The sequence below is a fragment of the Clupea harengus genome, chromosome 14 (assembly GCF_900700415.2).
Source record: "Clupea harengus chromosome 14, Ch_v2.0.2, whole genome shotgun sequence".
In the NCBI taxonomy this organism is placed as follows: domain Eukaryota; kingdom Metazoa; phylum Chordata; class Actinopteri; order Clupeiformes; family Clupeidae; genus Clupea; species Clupea harengus.
The window spans coordinates 18,870,065-18,888,450 of NC_045165.1; the positions used below are offsets into that span (position 1 = coordinate 18,870,065).

General features: G+C 43.0%; 1 protein-coding gene across 1 annotated transcript in view; it reads left to right on the top strand.

Moving 5' to 3' along the window:
• Positions 1–224: 224 nt before the first annotated feature.
• The window catches only part of sptlc2a (serine palmitoyltransferase, long chain base subunit 2a), a 25,394-nt gene continuing 7,232 nt past the window's right edge, over positions 225–18,386 (top strand). The window contains exons 1-9 of the mRNA XM_012836850.3: positions 225–516; positions 1,815–2,009; positions 2,566–2,720; positions 4,353–4,501; positions 4,801–4,925; positions 8,831–8,924; positions 9,670–9,775; positions 12,035–12,254; positions 12,580–12,706. Of these exons, the coding sequence (XP_012692304.1) occupies positions 370–516; positions 1,815–2,009; positions 2,566–2,720; positions 4,353–4,501; positions 4,801–4,925; positions 8,831–8,924; positions 9,670–9,775; positions 12,035–12,254; positions 12,580–12,706 (1,318 nt within the window). The 5' untranslated portion in view covers positions 225–369. The remainder of the gene's footprint in view (positions 517–1,814; positions 2,010–2,565; positions 2,721–4,352; positions 4,502–4,800; positions 4,926–8,830; positions 8,925–9,669; positions 9,776–12,034; positions 12,255–12,579; positions 12,707–18,386) is intronic.

Below are 18,386 nucleotides of genomic sequence, written 5' to 3' on the forward strand. Positions count from 1 at the left end.
ATATTGTTGGCCTTTGTTTACGTCTTTACTCCTCTCTTCTGACACCTGGAAATTATGTGAAGGGCAGCCACAAGTTCAAATGCATGTTTGCCCAGTTGGGAGGTTACTGAAGTTCATTTCCACAGGCAGCCACGCCCTTGTAGAAAACGAAGTGACAGAGACCACACCTACATGTCAATACGCAGCTATCATTGGCTGTTGGTGGTTGCCAGGGGCGTCGATTTCCGGTATTGCAGAGGCTGGAATTTCAGGTTCTTCGTTGACAGGATAACAAGAAAGTGAACCGTCCTGTCAGCGGCCTCAAGTCACATACACATCTTCACACCTGTTTTCGTGCAAGTTGTTGTATGTCGAAACTCAAAGAGAAGGATGACCGAGAGCTCAGCAAACAAGCCGGCAAACGGAGAAGTGTGTCATCGAACAACAAATGGTGTGAAACCATGCAGAAACGGCTTCGTGAAGAATCATTACCATTATCAGCAGCAGCACCAAAAGTCCTGCTACCTCGAAGAGAAGGTGAGGCCGTATGCACGGATATAAGGTGAAGGGTTGGGTGTATCTGCATATTCAGAACCTACATGCACGTGAACATCCTAGGACGAATCGTCGCCTGGATGTCCTGGACTTTTCGGAACAAGCTTTCAAATCATATTAAACCGCAATGTTAGCTAACCATCATGATGGCTAACATCAACACTGCCAAGATTGATTGACGATGGTAGAATGGTGGCTTTGAAAGTTGCTTGCTTTTTTGTGGTTTTTAAATTTCATGCTGTACGTTATCGTTAGCGTTACAAATCACCAATCAGATCTGTTTTTCCCTAGCGTATCTAGGTGTGGCATCTGTTTTGGGGCTTGCATGCTCTTGGCTCAAATCGACATTGAAGTTCTTACGAGTTGATCAGTAGCCAATACGAGCCTGAAATGTCGATAGGCTCCACGTATCCAGCGAGCAACTTACATTTTTGTATGATTTATGGAAAAGTAGCTATTTTTGTGATAGCCATTTAAATAAAAAATCAGACGTTTGTGTTGCTATCGGACTCTCCATTCGGCCCTCATTCTCACCAATCCTTACCAATTTAAACAGTCTCGTGCAAAGATCTGGTGGTTTTATTTAAGATCTTAACATAGTTACAGAGGCATGCATTTAGAGCTGATAGTCTGAGCTGAAAACTTTACACATCAGTGGAGACCGTTGTAACACAAACACTGTTTCCCACTTAACCATTTGTTTAATACAGGCAAAGTGTGGAAAAGTGAGAAGAATTCACATATAACGAATACATGACTTAACTATCCAAAGCAGCCTTTTCTCTGCATTAGACGCTCATGTTAAAATCTAGGACTCCCAGCTGATTGTAGCTATATCACTGTGCGTCAGTGGTGTTGGTCTGCGCGGTATTTGTGAGGCAGGCATGATTAGTCACATGTGGTCGTGAAGCACAAGGTTTGAATACTCCCCTTGATATGGAGAAGGTCACATATTCAACATTATTCCCATACTTCTGTACATGAATTGTACAGTCATTGTCATTTTGTAAGGTCTCATCAGTTCATCAGTGCATCCGTGTGTGGTGTATTCCTGGCGACATGCAGAAGCAGAACAATAGATAAAGGCAGTAGAGGAAGAGATACACAGAGTATCTTGTTACTTTCCTGTGTTGAGATTATGTGAGCTTTTCGTATCTGTACATTTTTTCTTGGTTTTGTAATGCCAAGCCAACAGGTTACACCTGTTTGCATTCTGCTGTGAGTGCCTTATCTGATGGTTTTTCATCATAAATAGTTTTTTACTGTGCGATGTGTGTCAGGTTCACCTTAGAGCATCCAATGGAGGCCTATACAGCAGACCATTCCTCGAATCGTTTGAGGAAACGCCCATGTTGGTGGCAGTTCTCACATACATGGGTTACGGCATCCTCACCATCTTTGGCTATCTGAGGGACTTCCTGAGGGACTGGAAGATTGAAAAGTGCCACATCGCCAGAGAAAGGGAGGAACAAAAGGTAAGTAAGGTAGAAGGGCATCATTCAATGCCTGCCGTAGTTTTTCCGTAATAGGAATCAAGAGAGCACAGAACCCAAAGACATTTAAAAATATGAAACATTTCCCATAGTGAAGTAAGTGAGTAACATTTCTGCCAGGTAGACTCACTGTTTTGCAACCCACAAAGGACTCTGTAGTTGTTAAGCATTGTGTTTTTATACAGTAACCAGAGGATTGGGAAGTGGAGAGGAAAGGGGAAATCTACTGTATGAGTGAAAGGATATCCTACTTTTATCCTGCTTCTCGCTCAGCCCTTTTGCTCTCTGTGAAAGGATATCACATGATCTTTCAATTCAATGCATTTCAGAAGTAAAGGGCTTTAACTACTCTCTTTTATAGTTTATCGTACCTCTCTTTCTTTGGCCACTGAAACAAACACGCTGGAAAGGGGTTAAAGTGTTGCGCTCACCTGATCCATCCTCTTTCTTTGGCCACTGAAACAAACACGTTGGAAAAAGCGGTTAAAGTGTCACACACACCTGATGCATCCTCTCTGTCTCTCATTGTCTTCTCAAGGACTTTGTTCCGCTTTATCAAGATTTTGAAAATTTCTACACAAGAAATTTGTACATGAGGATACGGGATAGCTGGAACCGGCCCATATGCAGCGTGCCTGGGGCGAAGGTGGACCTCGTCGAAAGGATTTCTCATGACTACAACTGGACTTTTGAGTAAGTTGCAACTAATGATATTGGGGGGGAAGTGCGTTGTTTTGAGTGAACTTGAGAGGCCAACCGTTAAGGCCTCCAAATCTGCAACTTTACATTCATTAATTCAATTTTGTTGTTAAAACAGGAGGTTGTTGTGTTACTACATTGCTATTAAACATCATGTGTCAAAATTGTATGTTAACAGCTGCCACCATCTGCCACAAGTCAATTGTGGATTTCAACCCACTACAGTTCAAACAGCGGTTTCTCTGTTTCCCAAACAGAGCTACCACTTAACACTGATTACAGATTGTGGCTTTGGAAGGGAGCAAAAGGATTTGAAGTGTCTGCTTGTGATAAGCGTGGAGAATGTTGTGCCAGCAATCACACAGTCACAATATCAGCAAAGTAGTCTTAGGAAATCCAAGGTTACGTGGTTTGCCACAGTTCCCGTCCCCCCCCGTCCCCCACTGCCTATACTTCAGAGATGGAGAAACGTTTCAAGAACAAGTTTTTCCCCACAATCTACAGCCTGACAGTTTGTCAAGGCAAAGGTATGCAGTTACTGTATAGAAGATGCAAGAGTCCAGCACTGGTTACTCCACTTCCAACTTCCAATGAGTGTTGTCAGTTCTGCACATGACAACCAGAGAACAGCTTCTCTCTCCAAGGTTACCTGGTTTGCTACCTACCTTATTTTTCCCATCCTCTCCTTGCATAACACTTCAGAGATGGTGATGAGTTTCAAGAACCACTTTTACTCCTAAATGAGTAAATAGCCCAAATAGTACTGTCACTTCTGCACATATGACAACCGTGGTACAGGGTCCCATAGAACAACGTCCCTGGCCTGTGTTATATGGCTTCTGAACTGTACTTTTTTACCTTTTCAGCACCTTACTGGCCCAACTGAAACGCTAATGGTTCTCCACAGAACATTAAAAGGCTCCTCCGAGAGAGTAGAGCTCCAGGGTACTACCATGTTCTGAGGAGAACCAGAGAACTGACCTTTGAGAAATTTGACATCAGGGAGAGAATGACTGTGTGGAGAGAGTTGGAAAGCCTCTGTAGAATAAACAAAGCGAAGCAGTGTCCTGGAGTAAATCAGTTTGCAGTGATGGTTGCATGATGTTTGGCTCCTTGCGGGCTGATTAAACTGCCAACTGTAACTCGGGAGGGAGTAGACAGTTGTTTACGCTTCGACTGAAGACGGAGCAAAAAAAACACGGGCATCTCTCAGAGCGAGGAGTGGTGAGATGTCAGGGAGGGCGAAGTCTAGGCAGGCATTGGCACAGATGGTCTGGCAGGATCTTGGAAAACTGACGGTGAAGTTTCATGGTAATGGGACGCTTCTAGCAGAACCACAAGATTAATACTTTAGGGGCGTGATATGATTCCTAGTAGGCTACTCGGGGACGCTACAGGCTGACATTAGCCCAATGTTTATGTTGCCGGGAGGTGATATCTCAGTAATGTTATTTCCTTATCCAAGAGCAACATGGCCTGCGCTTGGCAACCAATCTGGCTTCAGTAGCAGATAAAGCAGTGCAGTTAAGGTCAGAAGCAACAGCGAGGTGAAATGAGGGTGGTCTTGAAATGGGAAGGAGCTTGTTGTTTATGGCTCAGTTTCTCACGGAGAGATTTCCTTCTCAGATACACAGGCCGGGTGGTGAAGGACATCATAAACATGGGCTCCTACAACTACCTGGGCTTCGCCGAGAACACGGGAATGTGTGCGGAGGCCGCCGCCACCGTCACCCAGGAGTACGGGGTGGGCGTGGGCAGCACGCGACAGGAGATGGGTGAGTGCCAACCTCAAGTAGGTGTTTACCTTTACGCCCCTTATCTCCACACTGACATTCCTAGCCAAGTCTGTTCCCCCGTCCAAGAGCCCTTACAAGGTCAGCCGCACCTAAGTGACCCCTTGAGTTAATAAAGAAATTGACACAAAGACATGAATGCCCTTCTCCACCCACCCGTTTCACCAGGAGATTGTTATGATTAACTGAAGCAAGGGGAAACACGTGGGTAGGTGTTGATATTTCAGCGAAGGCGCTGTGCGAGTTTATTGGTCATGACCTCATGGTTATTGTCTGTGTAGGTAACTTGGACAGACACAAGGACCTGGAGGAGCTGGTGGCGAGGTTTCTGGGCGTCGAATCCGCCATGGTCTTTGGCATGGGTTTCGCAACCAACTCCATGAATATACCTGCTCTTATTGGAAAGGTAGGGAGTATTACCCTGTTGGTACATGCACTGGCTTTTACGCACCCTTGCTCCGTTTAATGATGTTGTTCCTGTCAATCATCGGTTGCTTTGGCTGCTCCTCCTTTAGCTAGAAACTTTTTCGGTTGCAAAGCCTGGGAACGTGATTACTAGGCATGTCTTAGACTTGTCGCTTTGTGTTTACATGTGATGAAACCAACACCTTCCTTTTGCCATGTTGCAATCACCATCTTGCAACAGGGGGAATGTACGTGTGGGAACTCTGGGCAGTGGCGGTGCCAGAGATTTTTTTCTGCAGGTGCTATGGGGGTGCTCGGCGTTTTACCGAGGGTGCTATGAAATTAGGGTGATAGCATATGTGTCACATGGTTCTCTACTACAACACCTCCCCACCATATCGTCATATCTGTTTACATGTTTGCTCTCTGAAGCGTCTTTGTGGTCCATGAAAAGCGCCATACAAATCGATCGTATTATTATTATGATTAGGCTGCTTCCGACGGACGCGCACATAGCCGTGTTCCTCTGCGACGGTCACTGACAAAATTCCGCAATCCCAAATACTTCACTTACTTCAGTGGGGGTTAAAGTTGGCGCCAGATGGCCACCAGGTCACCACTACCATGTCTGACAAATTAAACTAAACATAAATAGTTCAATACATTCTAAACTAAAGAGGGCAAATTAGAATAGCAGATAGAATGAACTAAAACAGTCAAAGAGTCAGAAATGCTTTCAAAAAGTATATATTATGTCAGGTCACAATCAATAAAAACATAGAAGCTTATGTATACCTGGCTAGCACAGACAGACTGCTCGTCCTAGGCTAGAATCTCTGATTTTTTAAGGCGGATCCAGAAAAATCCCCAAAAGAGACCGCATTAATTAATGTTACACATCTAACAAGACCGTTCCACCTTAAATCTTAAACGGTGTAAAGATGCAGGCCCCTTTTAAAAGTGAATGAAACAAAACAGTAGGCACTCAAAACACAATAATCAGAGCTAGATCATTGTATCATTGTACAATAAAACTCTTAAAGAACAGGCAAAAATGCAAACAAAACTATGCTGGAAAAGCCATAAGCAAAACCAAAATCCGGGCAGACCAGGTGTAGCATGGCTAGCACCCTCAGTAGAGGTGTAAGGTTAAACTCTTTGACCACGACGTTCCTCTTCTTCTAAATCAGATTCCGATACCCCTTGCATTTCTTCTTCTTCTTCAACGTCACATGATTATTCTACTCGTGGAATTTTGGGTATCAAAAACCGATCCATTATTGTGAATTTGTTGATACTACCGCTTGACTTTGACTTTGGCTTTGACAGTGCACTAGCTCTCTTTCTCCTTCAATCGTCAGGAAACGTCAAAGTTCACGCATGCGACGTGTCTGTGTCGTGCTACGTCAACAATCTGTTCATTTCAATCTGTTATTATTTTCTTTTGTGATTGAAATATTATTATCACACAATACATTAAATTAAGAACGCAGAATTAAATTAAATAACAATAATAAATAAACCATTATTTTCTTGGGGGTGCTATGGGGGTGCTATGGCTAATCCAGGGGGGGCTATAGCACCCCCTAGCCCCCCCCTGGCGCCGCCCCTGACTCTGGGCCTGACCTCCAGACCTTGTGTGCTCAGGGAAAGGAGAAACTCGATAAATGCGCCCCAAATCTCAGCAGGAAGTGAGTGACGAGTCCCAGTCTTGTGCGCGTTTCACAACTCTGCTTCCTCCTGTGAACCCGAGGAAGCTCGTGGAGCCACACAGGACAATGGAGTGTCTGTGGCATAATCTCTCATCTGACCTGTCACTGACCCCTGGCAAAAAACACGGCTCCATGTTGACATGTCTCCGGTCCCTCTCTCTCTCTCCTGTGGGCAGGAGGCCCAAGAGAGATTAAGAATTCCCGCCCCCATCCAGATTCCACAGAAGATGCAATTTGGGAGCCCAAGTCTGGTCTTAATCCACTCTGGGCTGCATGGCCTTTCTGTGGAGAACGCCCTAGAGTCAAGTCATTCAAATGAAAGAAAACATTAGTCTTAAAATAATTGAATTTCAGTGTCAATTGTTTCGTTTCTCAGACTACAAACATAAGGGAGTTGAATGTGTTTTTTCCTCGAACACCACTCATGCCAGGTTTGGGCCAGATCTGGCTTAGACTCGTTCCACTGTCTGCCTTAAACCAGCTAGAATCGGCCCAACACACAGCATAAAAAAAAGCGTAAGCCTTTTATACAACAATCCTAACAGCTGTAGTTCATAGGGCACCCATAGCCAGAGCTGAGCCAGATGTGTCCTACATGTGCCTGTCATCTAGGTGGAAATGTTCACCTCCTTAGCCCTAATGGCAAACACATTGTCCTCTCTACAATTATCATCCTCATAATAATATTACATAAGGCAAGGCAAGTGTCATATAGTATGTGTGTGTGTATATATAACACAATTCATACACATTGGTAATGTCAAAGTGCTGTAAACATGAGCAGAAAGAAGAACATAGAAAAATAAGAGATAAAAAAGTGCATTATAAAACTTAAAAGAACATAAAAAAGAACGCACACTTGCAACTAATAACCCATGTTTAGTCATTAAAGATTATGAGCAATGAACATTGAATACCAGCAGTGTATTTTTTTTTGCAGCAGTGTTGCATATACATTGAGTTGCACACTGAGTCGTTTTGGCAAAACAAGTTTGGGCATTCAAAGTTGAATCAAAAGTATTGAGTATTGAATATCATGTACACCAGCACGCATTTGTTAAGACAACAGCAGGGCAGTCCCACTGCTGTGATATAAACACTTGTCACACTCTCCCCCCATAGCTGCAGTGAAATCCCATACAGTCCATGTGAAAACCCCTGAGTGAAAGTGCTAAACCCGTAAGTCATTTGCTGCGCACACATGGATACTGGCAGCAGTCTGTCACGAACGCCATTAGCGTCCCCTCCCGGAGGTGAGGGGGCTCAGAGGAACGGACACTCCAGGGAGCTTAGTCTCGACACTGAATTATATACACGGCCTTCCCAGAATGCACCTGGCTCTGGAGCAGCTCCTCGGTGGGCTAATGCCTTTTCCCAAAGCTGCGTTGGGTCAGGAGAGTAAACTAATTTAGGAGCTGAGATTCATGTTTACCATCTGAGTTCTGAATCTTATTTGCTGGAACATGTTTATGTTGTGGCATATTTATGTCCTCTTTTATGTACACCGTGGTGTATTTATTTGCCCCTGTGTATAAAGTTGTAGTTGTTGTGTGCTGTTCTTAGGTTGTCAAGCAGTAAGTTATGCTGTTTGCGTTAAGGGCTGACTTTTGTATACTGGGCAATTAAGTTTTTATGAGGAGTCAAGTCTTTTGAGGAAGTGTTTGTAGGAGTCACTGAAGTGTTGCAATTTGGTTTGGTCTACCCTCAAGGCTTTGTAAGAACTGGTGCTTAGCAACAGGTGTCTTAAAAAGGGGCCATCATCTGATGCATGCTCTCTACTTCCATAATACTTTCAACAGAATACATGTCAACAAAGAAAACAATATACCAGAACCAATCTTCCGTCTAAAATCATTTTTAACAGTAAATTACTGTTATGTTCTATCTGGTTGAAGTCAATATATTTCTTTTTTATTTTCTTCAATAATTTGTATCTAGTGTAATTATAGCACCATAAAATATCTCCAAAGATCTGGTGTGTAGTTCTGCTGTTATTTAATATTCCTATGTTTTATCTAGTGCAGCATGGACACTCATGTGCGTGTTGGTCTACATCGATACATCTTGCTTAGTTTACATTTTAGAATGATATTTGAACTCTCCTTAAAGTCCTTGAAGTGAGGGTGTGTTTATCTGTATTCTATTGTATTGTCGTGGTGACCTGACCTGTCCTTTTCCTGCTGTGCCCTGATAGGGCAGTGTGATTCTGAGTGATGAGCTTAACCACGCCTCCTTGGTGCTGGGAGCCCGACTGTCTGGGGCCACCATCCGCGTCTTCAAGCACAACAGTGAGACTCCGCACACACACACACACACACACACACACACACATGCACTCACAAGCATACATGCACTTACACGCACACACACACACACACACACACACACACACACACACACACACACACACACACACACACACACACACACACACACACACACACACACACACACACAAATACTTTTTTTTTACTGTAATATACACATACACTCACTCACTAAAGCATACACTCCCATGCACACATTCACTCACACACACAAACAATTGTTTTTACTTTAACATACACATGCACGCACACACGCACACACGCACACACACACACACTACAGATGACCACCTTTCTATGGTTAGCCTAGCGTGGATGTCTCTGTGCATAACATTTCTCTTAGGTGGAAGGCATTTGCTTTCATTGGTCTGAGCTGCCACCTAAGCAGCGGCATGCATATCAATACTCTGCCAGAAAGGTCAAGCCCATCTGGTTATTTATCCACATTAGCTTAAATTGATCCCCTTTAACAGCCAATTTGGACAGAAAAATGGTGTTTAATAGCCAGTGGCCCTCTAAATTGATGCTGAACTCAAACTGAATATTTAATACTCTGAGTTTAATGAAAGTGACTTTGTTTTTTTCCAAGGCAACTTGGCAGGCATACGTAGGTGGTTGCCTTAATCCAGATTTGTGGTGAATAACACAGTGACCTCTGTTGAAGTCTGTTGTTTGACTGAGGGAGACGTGCCTTGCCGTGTTTCAGATATGCAGAGCTTGGAGAAGCTTCTCCGAGACGCCATCATCCACGGCCAGCCCCGAACACACCGCCCCTGGAAGAAGATCCTCATAGTGGTCGAGGGGATCTACAGGTAGGCTACTTTCTGAAGAATGTTGTCCTAATACATCTGCCATATTTATTTTATGTGTTTGTGTGTATCATCCTCAGAAGTAAAGATGTTGAGGTGCAGAATGTGATAAAAAATTATATTTTGTTCCAAACTGCATTATTCCATTTTGTTTTTGAGTCTTCTGGGGTGCAATATGTAGTTAGTGTAGAGTAGTAATGATAGTTGGTGTGATTGCTCAGTCACAGTATTGTATCACAGTAAGTATCTTCTTAAGTTTTTTCTTTATCTCTAGTTTCTTCATTTCACCCTAGCTCATAGCACTTTTGAGATATCAACACTGCTCAAACATGGCCGTCCTGATCCTGTGCCGTGCTCTTATAAAAAAGAACTGCCCCCCATTCTTTTGTTATATCTTTATAGATGGACATACATATTTAACTTTCATTCATCATTCAAGAATTATTGCACATATGATATGTGGAGTATTACACTCGCCGATAATGATAATGATAATCTGCACACACATGGAGTTTTGCGCACACACAGAGTTAGCTGACTACTGCTAGGCTTACCTAAAACATGCTATCCCACCATAGCCAAATAACAAGTAGCCTACACTACGACAAACCAACAAGCTTACCATGGAAAAGATGCCAAACACTGTGTCATCAGCATTTCCCATTAAAAAAAAGTTCATATAAAACTTTGGGAGGATGGTTAGTTTCTTCATTTAATGTTGACATTGCCTCAATCATCATCTGCGATGTGTTTAGCTAGCTAACTCGTCAACACCCTGACCATGTAAGTAGTAAGAGTAAGATTTCTAAATTATACAACTGAAAAAAATCCAGTCCCTTTCTTCAGACCCTACCAAAGCCACTCCAAAACACAGAGTTGGGGAGAAGAGCCCAGCGAATTGTGTCATTGCTAAATGTATCCAACTATCTCATGTCTCATTTTCACAACTACAAAGATTTTAAGTTTTTAAGGCCTTTTCTCTACCTATGTGGGGCCCCCACCAATGGTTGTCACAAGTGAGCTTACTCACAGACAGATAAAATGTTATTATGTTAAAGGGATGTTTGGGATTTTTCAACCTGGGTCTTCTTTTTAGATATTTTTGTGTCCAAACTTTTACTAAAGACAATTAACGATCAAAATCAGTCCAGTATTGAGTTAGAACGCTATAACCGGAAAATGGCTATTCAATGTTACCCCATGGCAAGCATCTGCATCAAAGTAAATCGCTTGTTTTCGCCACTGGCAGGCTCATGTTATTATAAGTGTCTGACAAAAGGATCCCTACAGAGATAGACCTGTGTCTGTTTACCTCAGTAACTGTAAAGAAACTGTAGAATGGCTGTCTCTACAGTTCTTGCAGTTTAGGTTTCTGTAGAAAATGTCTGTAGACTGATAAAAGCTTGCTGACTTGCTGGTTTGTTTTCATTTTTCATGGGGTGTTCTTTCCCGGAACACGGAAGAACATAGTGCACATCCTGGAAGGCTAGTAGACACGTAGCCTTAGAGATAATTTAGAGATTATATCAAAACTAGCTGTATATGCAGGCATACCTCACTAAGTGGTGAATTGTTGCTTAGTGTTGCTCTTAAGCATGGAGGATGGGTAGAATTTTGTAACACTTAAGTCACTTAAGTAACACTTTTGACCTTGAACTTACTAAACGGACAGATGATACATTTTTTACCTTGATCTGGCTAAGTTATGTAGCTTATTGCACACAATAAAGACTGTCAACTCAGTTTGAATACAGTTGTATTAATCATAAAGCCTACTGTGTGCTGTATGCGCATGTGTTAGGGCTGTAGAATAATTTGCTGGACAAGGGTTGGTGATCCTCAGCTGCTGTTGTGCAATCGCACTTCACATTTTCTAGTGCATCTTTAGTTCTACACTAACAACATGTCCTGAGGTGTAAGAAAATGATTCAAACAACTGCAATATTACAAATATTGCCAAACAGTACATTTTGTTCTTATGTTCATGTTGCTTGCGTAGCAGTATTTTTAAATCAAAAATTGCAATTGCATACCAATCCATTCAACTCACTAGACAGCCATCTTCATCTGTTATGCGTTATGCGTTCTTCTGTGTTCTGTCGATTAAGGCATGTTTCAGACCATGTGTGTATTCTTCTGCGTCGAGTTAAATCTGACATTTTTGGTTTCCCCAGTGGCGTGTTGTGAACGCTGCTGGGTCTGTTGTGGGTGTTCCTCCGGGTCGCTGTTTTGTGTGACGCAGTAACCTGTCCTCTCCCTCAGTATGGAGGGCTCCGTTGTGCGGCTGCCCGAGGTCGTCGCCCTCAAGAAGAAGTACAAGGCCTACTTGTACCTGGACGAGGCCCACAGCATTGGCGCGCTGGGACCCCACGGTCGTGGGGTGGTGGACTACTTCGGCCTCGACCCACACGATATCGACATCATGATGGGCACGTTCACCAAGAGCTTCGGGGCCGCCGGTGGATACATCGGTGGCAGGAAGGTAAGGACTGAGCTATCACTGCAGGCAGATAACAGGAGGGAGGTTTTGACAGCTCTGTAAATAGGAGATCATGTATGGCTCTTGTCTCTGTTTATGATACATTCAGGAATAGACTGTGTCTCTCTGTTTATCTTTCTAGCCATGGTTCTTTGTAAAATAATTTTGTAGTGTAGATTTTTTCTTTTTTCTCTGGTACTTCAAGTTAACAGATTTATAGGTTTCTTGTGTGATTTGTCTTTTTTCTTTGTGGAGTGTTAAAATATGCGTGTGTGTGTATCTGTGTGTGTGTGTGTGTGTGTGTGTGTGTGTGTGTGTCTGAATGCAGGAGTTGATGGATTACCTGTGCACAAATTCCCACAGTGCTGTGTATGCCACCTCCATGTCTCCTCCCGTAGTGGAGCAAATCATCACTTCTATGAAGTGCATTATGGGTGAAGATGGGACTACGATAGGTAAGGCCTTTTTTTCTTTTCTTTTATCTTCCTCTCTATCAAACACTTTTCTGATTTTTTTTTTTTCCTGTGCTCTGTTTGTACCACATTATTAGAGAAATGGTCTTATGAAGAACCTTCAAGGGATCTCCGTCTTGTCTTGACTTTAGACGTGTGATGTAAGAATCTCTCTGTTGAATTGTTTTCGGCTGTAGGCATCATGGGAATATTAAGCCGTGTAGACCTTTTTTCATCTATAAAGAATACATTTCTCTTCTTCTTGACTTCTTACCGGCATGATCAGTCCAGAAAAACATAAAGACCATATATTTGAGCTTTTTTACCCTACTTTAGTGATAGGTTTGAGCCACTAGGGGTCAGTATACACACACAGTAAGCTGGGGCCTGACAGGGTGGTTTGGGCAGATGAGTTGGAGTGCAGTCAAACCCACAGTAAACTGATGCGGATTGCAAAATAAACAGTCCTAAGCAGATGGGGCTTACCTGAGTCACGGCCCAGTGTGTGTGTGTGTGTGTGAGTGTATGTCTGTGTGTGAGTGTGTGTGTTTTTGTGTGTGTGTGTGTGTGTGTGTGTGTGTGTGTGTGTGTGTGTGTGTGTGTTAAAATTAACCTCACCCAAGGCTATAATGAATCCACTCCATGCTGGACGCTGAAAGTGTAATGCAATCCACACAGTCAGGTCAGTGGTGCTGAAGTAGCGTTATCCAGCATGCGGAGGCGGCTCCGAGATAAAGTCTCTGCCAGCATCCACGTCTCTGTGTTTCTTGGCGCGCACAGAAGCACCATTGTGCCTGGTGCCCAGGCTGTGACTGGCCTGGGCCCTATCAGGCAGCTCCATCTGCCTAGGGAGATGGGCATCGCCTCCATGCCCTGTGCCAGCGCGCCAGCCTCGGTGCCCGTGGTGCATACCTGAGGCGGATACCAGCTGTTCAGTAAACACACGGTGCCAGCGTGTACTGTACGTCCCCCCGCACCAATGCTGCGCTAAACGGAACATCTTGAGTGTATAACACGCACGCGTTGACCCCGTTGATAAGGTTTTTTAATCATTTTTAGATTATATTTTTGGCTATGGTGTAGCTTTTTGAGAGTACATTAGAAGTTAGAGGTTTTTTTTTTCCACACTGAATAAACTTGGACAGAAGTCTGTGATGGTCTTCATTCACGAATCACTTTGAAGGAAGGGTGGAAAACTCTCTCTCTCTCTCTCTCTCTCTCACAACATCCCCTCATGCAATTTCCCTCCTCTCATGGACTAAGACTGATTAGTTGTACAGATGTGGCGACTCCTTGCAGGTAAAATATTTAGCTCAACGCTAAAACATCGGCAATGTGTTAACAATTACCCTTCCATCGGCCTTATGATCTGGCCCTTTGGTGGGACCCTCCGAAGGCAAGTCCTCCCCACTGCCACTCAATCATGGAGGGCAACTACAACAAACATTTGTCCCCACCCCCCCCCCATCCTAACTGCCCCTTCTCCTCCTTAATAGCCCCCCGGTGAGTCACTCCGTGGTGTGACTAATACACTTGAAACTCTCTTCTGACCCGGGGAGGTTCACATCCCAGCACAATGCCCATGGCTGTCCAAACAAAAGCCTGTTGTGCTTTTTGAGAAAGAGCCTTCCTTCACTTGCTTCCACCGTCTCAGTGGTCGAGCTCGTCATGAATTAGAGCTGATGGTATGGTATCTAGTGAGGACCAGGGAGAACCAGTTCAGCGATGGACGGAGTTATGAGACAGCTGACTATTTTTTTCATTTTGACGTCAAAGATATGTAGCTCAAATAACTAGCTTTCAGGAAATTCAGATATGCAATAAGTGCTTTGTCCTATTGCATTCATTTTTCTCAGGCTTTCAAGGAAGTTACTGTTTAACCCAAATTACGGTTTTGTTATCACCGAATGCCTTAAACTGACAGTGCTGAAACAGCTGCGATTAGACTGAGTGCCTTTCTCATTGTTTTGTGGTTAATTGCACATTGAATTAACACTGCTCGTGGGAACTGGGTCATCGCCAAACAAGTTCCATGGTTGAGGGTTGGGAGAAGAGACAGGCTGAAAAGAGGCTAATCAGAAGGGCTTATCAGGGGAGATATCCTCTCCATTTGCCCTCTGTGACCAACACCTTTGCACCCTCCGCTTAAGAGAAGCAAGATATGAGATGTAGATAAGCCTCCTAAGTCAGTACGGCCATATTTTTGGGCAGCATATTTAAGGCAAAGAGACCGTGTGGGGAGGAATCCAAGTTTTTGTGGGGAACTAACAAACTAAGTCGTCTCATCTGGCAAGATGGGAGTCAACGCTCTCCTTTTTCAGCATCATTCCCATCAAGAAAGAAATAATGAAAGAAACGAAGAAAGAAAAAAAGAAAGAAAGTAAGAAAGGGAGGAAAATGCGAAGAAAAGAGAAAGAAAGACGTTTAATTCATTCATTGTCTCCTGTCCAGATTCGTGCCTTGACATATGACAAATGATTTGCGTTGCATGTGAAGTCCTGCAGAATAAATGAATACGGCAGGTGCCTGCTCTATGAATCAGCCTATGAGTTCAGATGCGGTTCATGACTCTTCTGTAAACAGAATATTCATTCATTCCCGTGGGTTATTTTAACGTTTCGAGCTTTCTGGTAATTTCATTTGTCAGTGGAAAGAACTTCAAATCTGACACCCACCTTGAGTAAGTGAAAACTCACGGGAACTGGACTGGCCTGCTTCAGAATGGATCCTCATTCAAAGGGGCGATTTGCCAAAACAGTCTCCTCTGAATGGATCGCCTTGCTGTTGAGCTCTGGTTTCATATCACCCAACGTGTTCGAGTCCGATTTTACTGTCAGCGTCATGTCGGATGGAAAGCATCCGACCCCCCCCCCCCCCCCCCCCCCCCACTGAGCAAAACCATCTGCGTTTTGGACAGCTCTTGAGATGCGATTGACCACGTGTGTTGAGATCACACGGAGCCAGGTGCATTTGATCTGCTGCCAGCTCATCCTGTCATGCTTGCACCATGGTCTTAGGGGAAAAGGAAGGGGAGACTGTTTCAGGTCAGTTTCACTCCACTGCAAATGTGCTCTTACAACTTATGCTCTCCTGCACCTGAATGCCCATTCTAAAACGCCTGACAAACCCTTATGGGATGTTACCGGGAGAGGTCTTTTCTACCCCCTATATGTGTTGTGTCTGTGTGTTCGCGTGTGTAAAATAAATGTATGAAGTGGGCTCAGGGAGCCTCTATGAAACTTTTGTCCTGCTGTTCTAATAGTGCCACCCTGACACATCTACTACTGTGGAATTTAACAATTCAATGCTTGTATTTTAAGTAGTTGAATTCATGCATGTCAGCAAGGCATTGTGGAACCATGAAACCTCAGGATGTTCAATGGTAACACAAAGCATATCAGTTCTAGTGGTCTCTACTTCAAAGACGCTACTTCTGGGTATCTTTTCCCCGTATGTTTAGGAATGCTCTTCAAGAACGTTGTGTTTATCTTCCGTAAGTCCATGCAAACGCTGTAAATCACGTATATGGCTCTCTGTGTTTGAAGCACAATGGCTGAGCCTGTGTGTCCTCGGCTGGCGAAGGTGGAAAGTTTAGCCAACAGGGGTTTTATTGGCCTACCTAATCACATTGTTGAGCTTGATTGCAACTTTTATGTGCTCAGTCGCACTTAGCAAACGCAGGGCATTTATCTCTGTCGAAAGGTGTTGACTTCTTCTGGTGGGGTGTGCCCGGACACATGTTTTAGGTGTTAAGGTGTGTTTACTCTCCACCCCCCCAAGCCCTGACCAGAATGATAGATGTTTGCTCACTTAAGAGGGGTCAGAAAGGAACCTGCCTGTTTACGATCCTAACCTCTTACAGGAATTTCAGGTGGTTGAGGCTATTAGGAACTGATGGCTGAGGAAGATGCAGAATTTCTATACATCAAAAGAAAGACAGAAATATCTACACATGACACTAGTTTTCCTCTGCTCTCTCCCTCTCTCTCTCTTTCTCTCTCTCGTCCGTGAATCAGTGTTTCCCCTGGATGAAAGCGTTGCCCCGTGCGGTTCCCGGAGTGTGTGAGTCAGGCTTTTAACTCTCATGAGTCGGCGGCTAGATTCAGGCACTGCTGTGGTTCTGACATGCTGTGACATTTTTGAAAAGTCCCATTTATTTGTTTGAATTCTGCAAGTTCTGCAAGACAACTAGCCGTACCACATAGCAGTGCGTAATATGACCACCGCATAAAGTGAGAGAATGAGCAAGAATTAAGTCAAACTAGGAAATTAAAAACAGTATTCATAAAATATATAAAAAGACAGAATATGCAATACGTATTATTTGTGTTTATCAGACCTTTTGACAAAATCGGACCTTTTGACAATATTTATATGTATGTTGTAATTTGTTATTTGATACATCAAGCCTTTATGGCAATTTATTGATCACATTTTACAGCGCTTCCCAGTGGCCCAGCAACATTTTTGCACCAACTCAGGAAGAGATCCTGAGTCCATATACCAGGTTTCATGTCATCAAAGGGTTGCTAAGATATGATCTTTCTGTCAATGTCATGAATTGCAATATAAAGACAATGGAGGAATTTACTAATAAAATACCTTCAATACTTGCTGTATATTTTTGCATACTTGTTCTACTTTAAGAACCTGCTGTATCATATTTGATACATACATTTCACCAAGATTTTACTATCAAATAAAGTATGAAATAATATATAATTATAAGTTCAATCATTAGGGTACATTTTGAATACAATTTGTGTTCAAAGAATGTGGCAGTGATGCAGTGTGTCAAATTTTGTGAACTTTGAACCTTTACATCACAAAATAGTGGCTAGTGAAGCATTAGCTTTTTGCAATGAACATTATTCACTTGGTAGCGCCTGGACACAAACCTTGTATTCCTCATCAGCCAGGTTACAATCATGCCATATTTCATGTGGACTGGTAAAGTATATGTACATGATACCGTCTATCAAAAATTCTTCAACTCAGAAGAAACAAAAAAAAGTATAGTATGCATGTCATATTTTTATTTTTCTCTAATCCCTATACCTATTAAATAATCATACTGTGAAAAATCACTTGTGCTGGAATGTGTGCAAAAACATATACTGAACCATAGTGACAAACTGTTTCAGTCACTTGAGGTGATTCTCTACGTCTCGGGTATGCTATAAGCATAACAGCTCTTAATCACTCCATTCATATGAACAAATAAATGGCCATCTAAAATGTATGACCCCGTCATTGTAGTATCAAAAAGTATCTATGGGAGGGCTAATGGCCCCGAACCAGGCATATGCCAAGGGGGGATTTTAACACCCCTCCTCGACCTAACACAAAGCATTTTCACAAGGGAATGTCTTTTGGAGAAGACAATAAGACAACTATTTTACAGAATTATCCACACTATTTGTAGTATACACTATATACCTGCAAGTGCAAATGTTAATTTTGACACAAATTGCACTCCATAATAATCCAAACACATTATACAGTGTGAGAAATCATACATTTAATAGTCTAAGAGCTCACACAAAACACACACAGCAAACTAGGAAGAAATACTGACTGGCCATGTAACACTACCTATTGTAGTCAGGAACGCAATGTATGTTCAGTCTTTATGAATATGTGGTGTTTTACTACTGGTCATAAAACCACAAACAAGTATCTT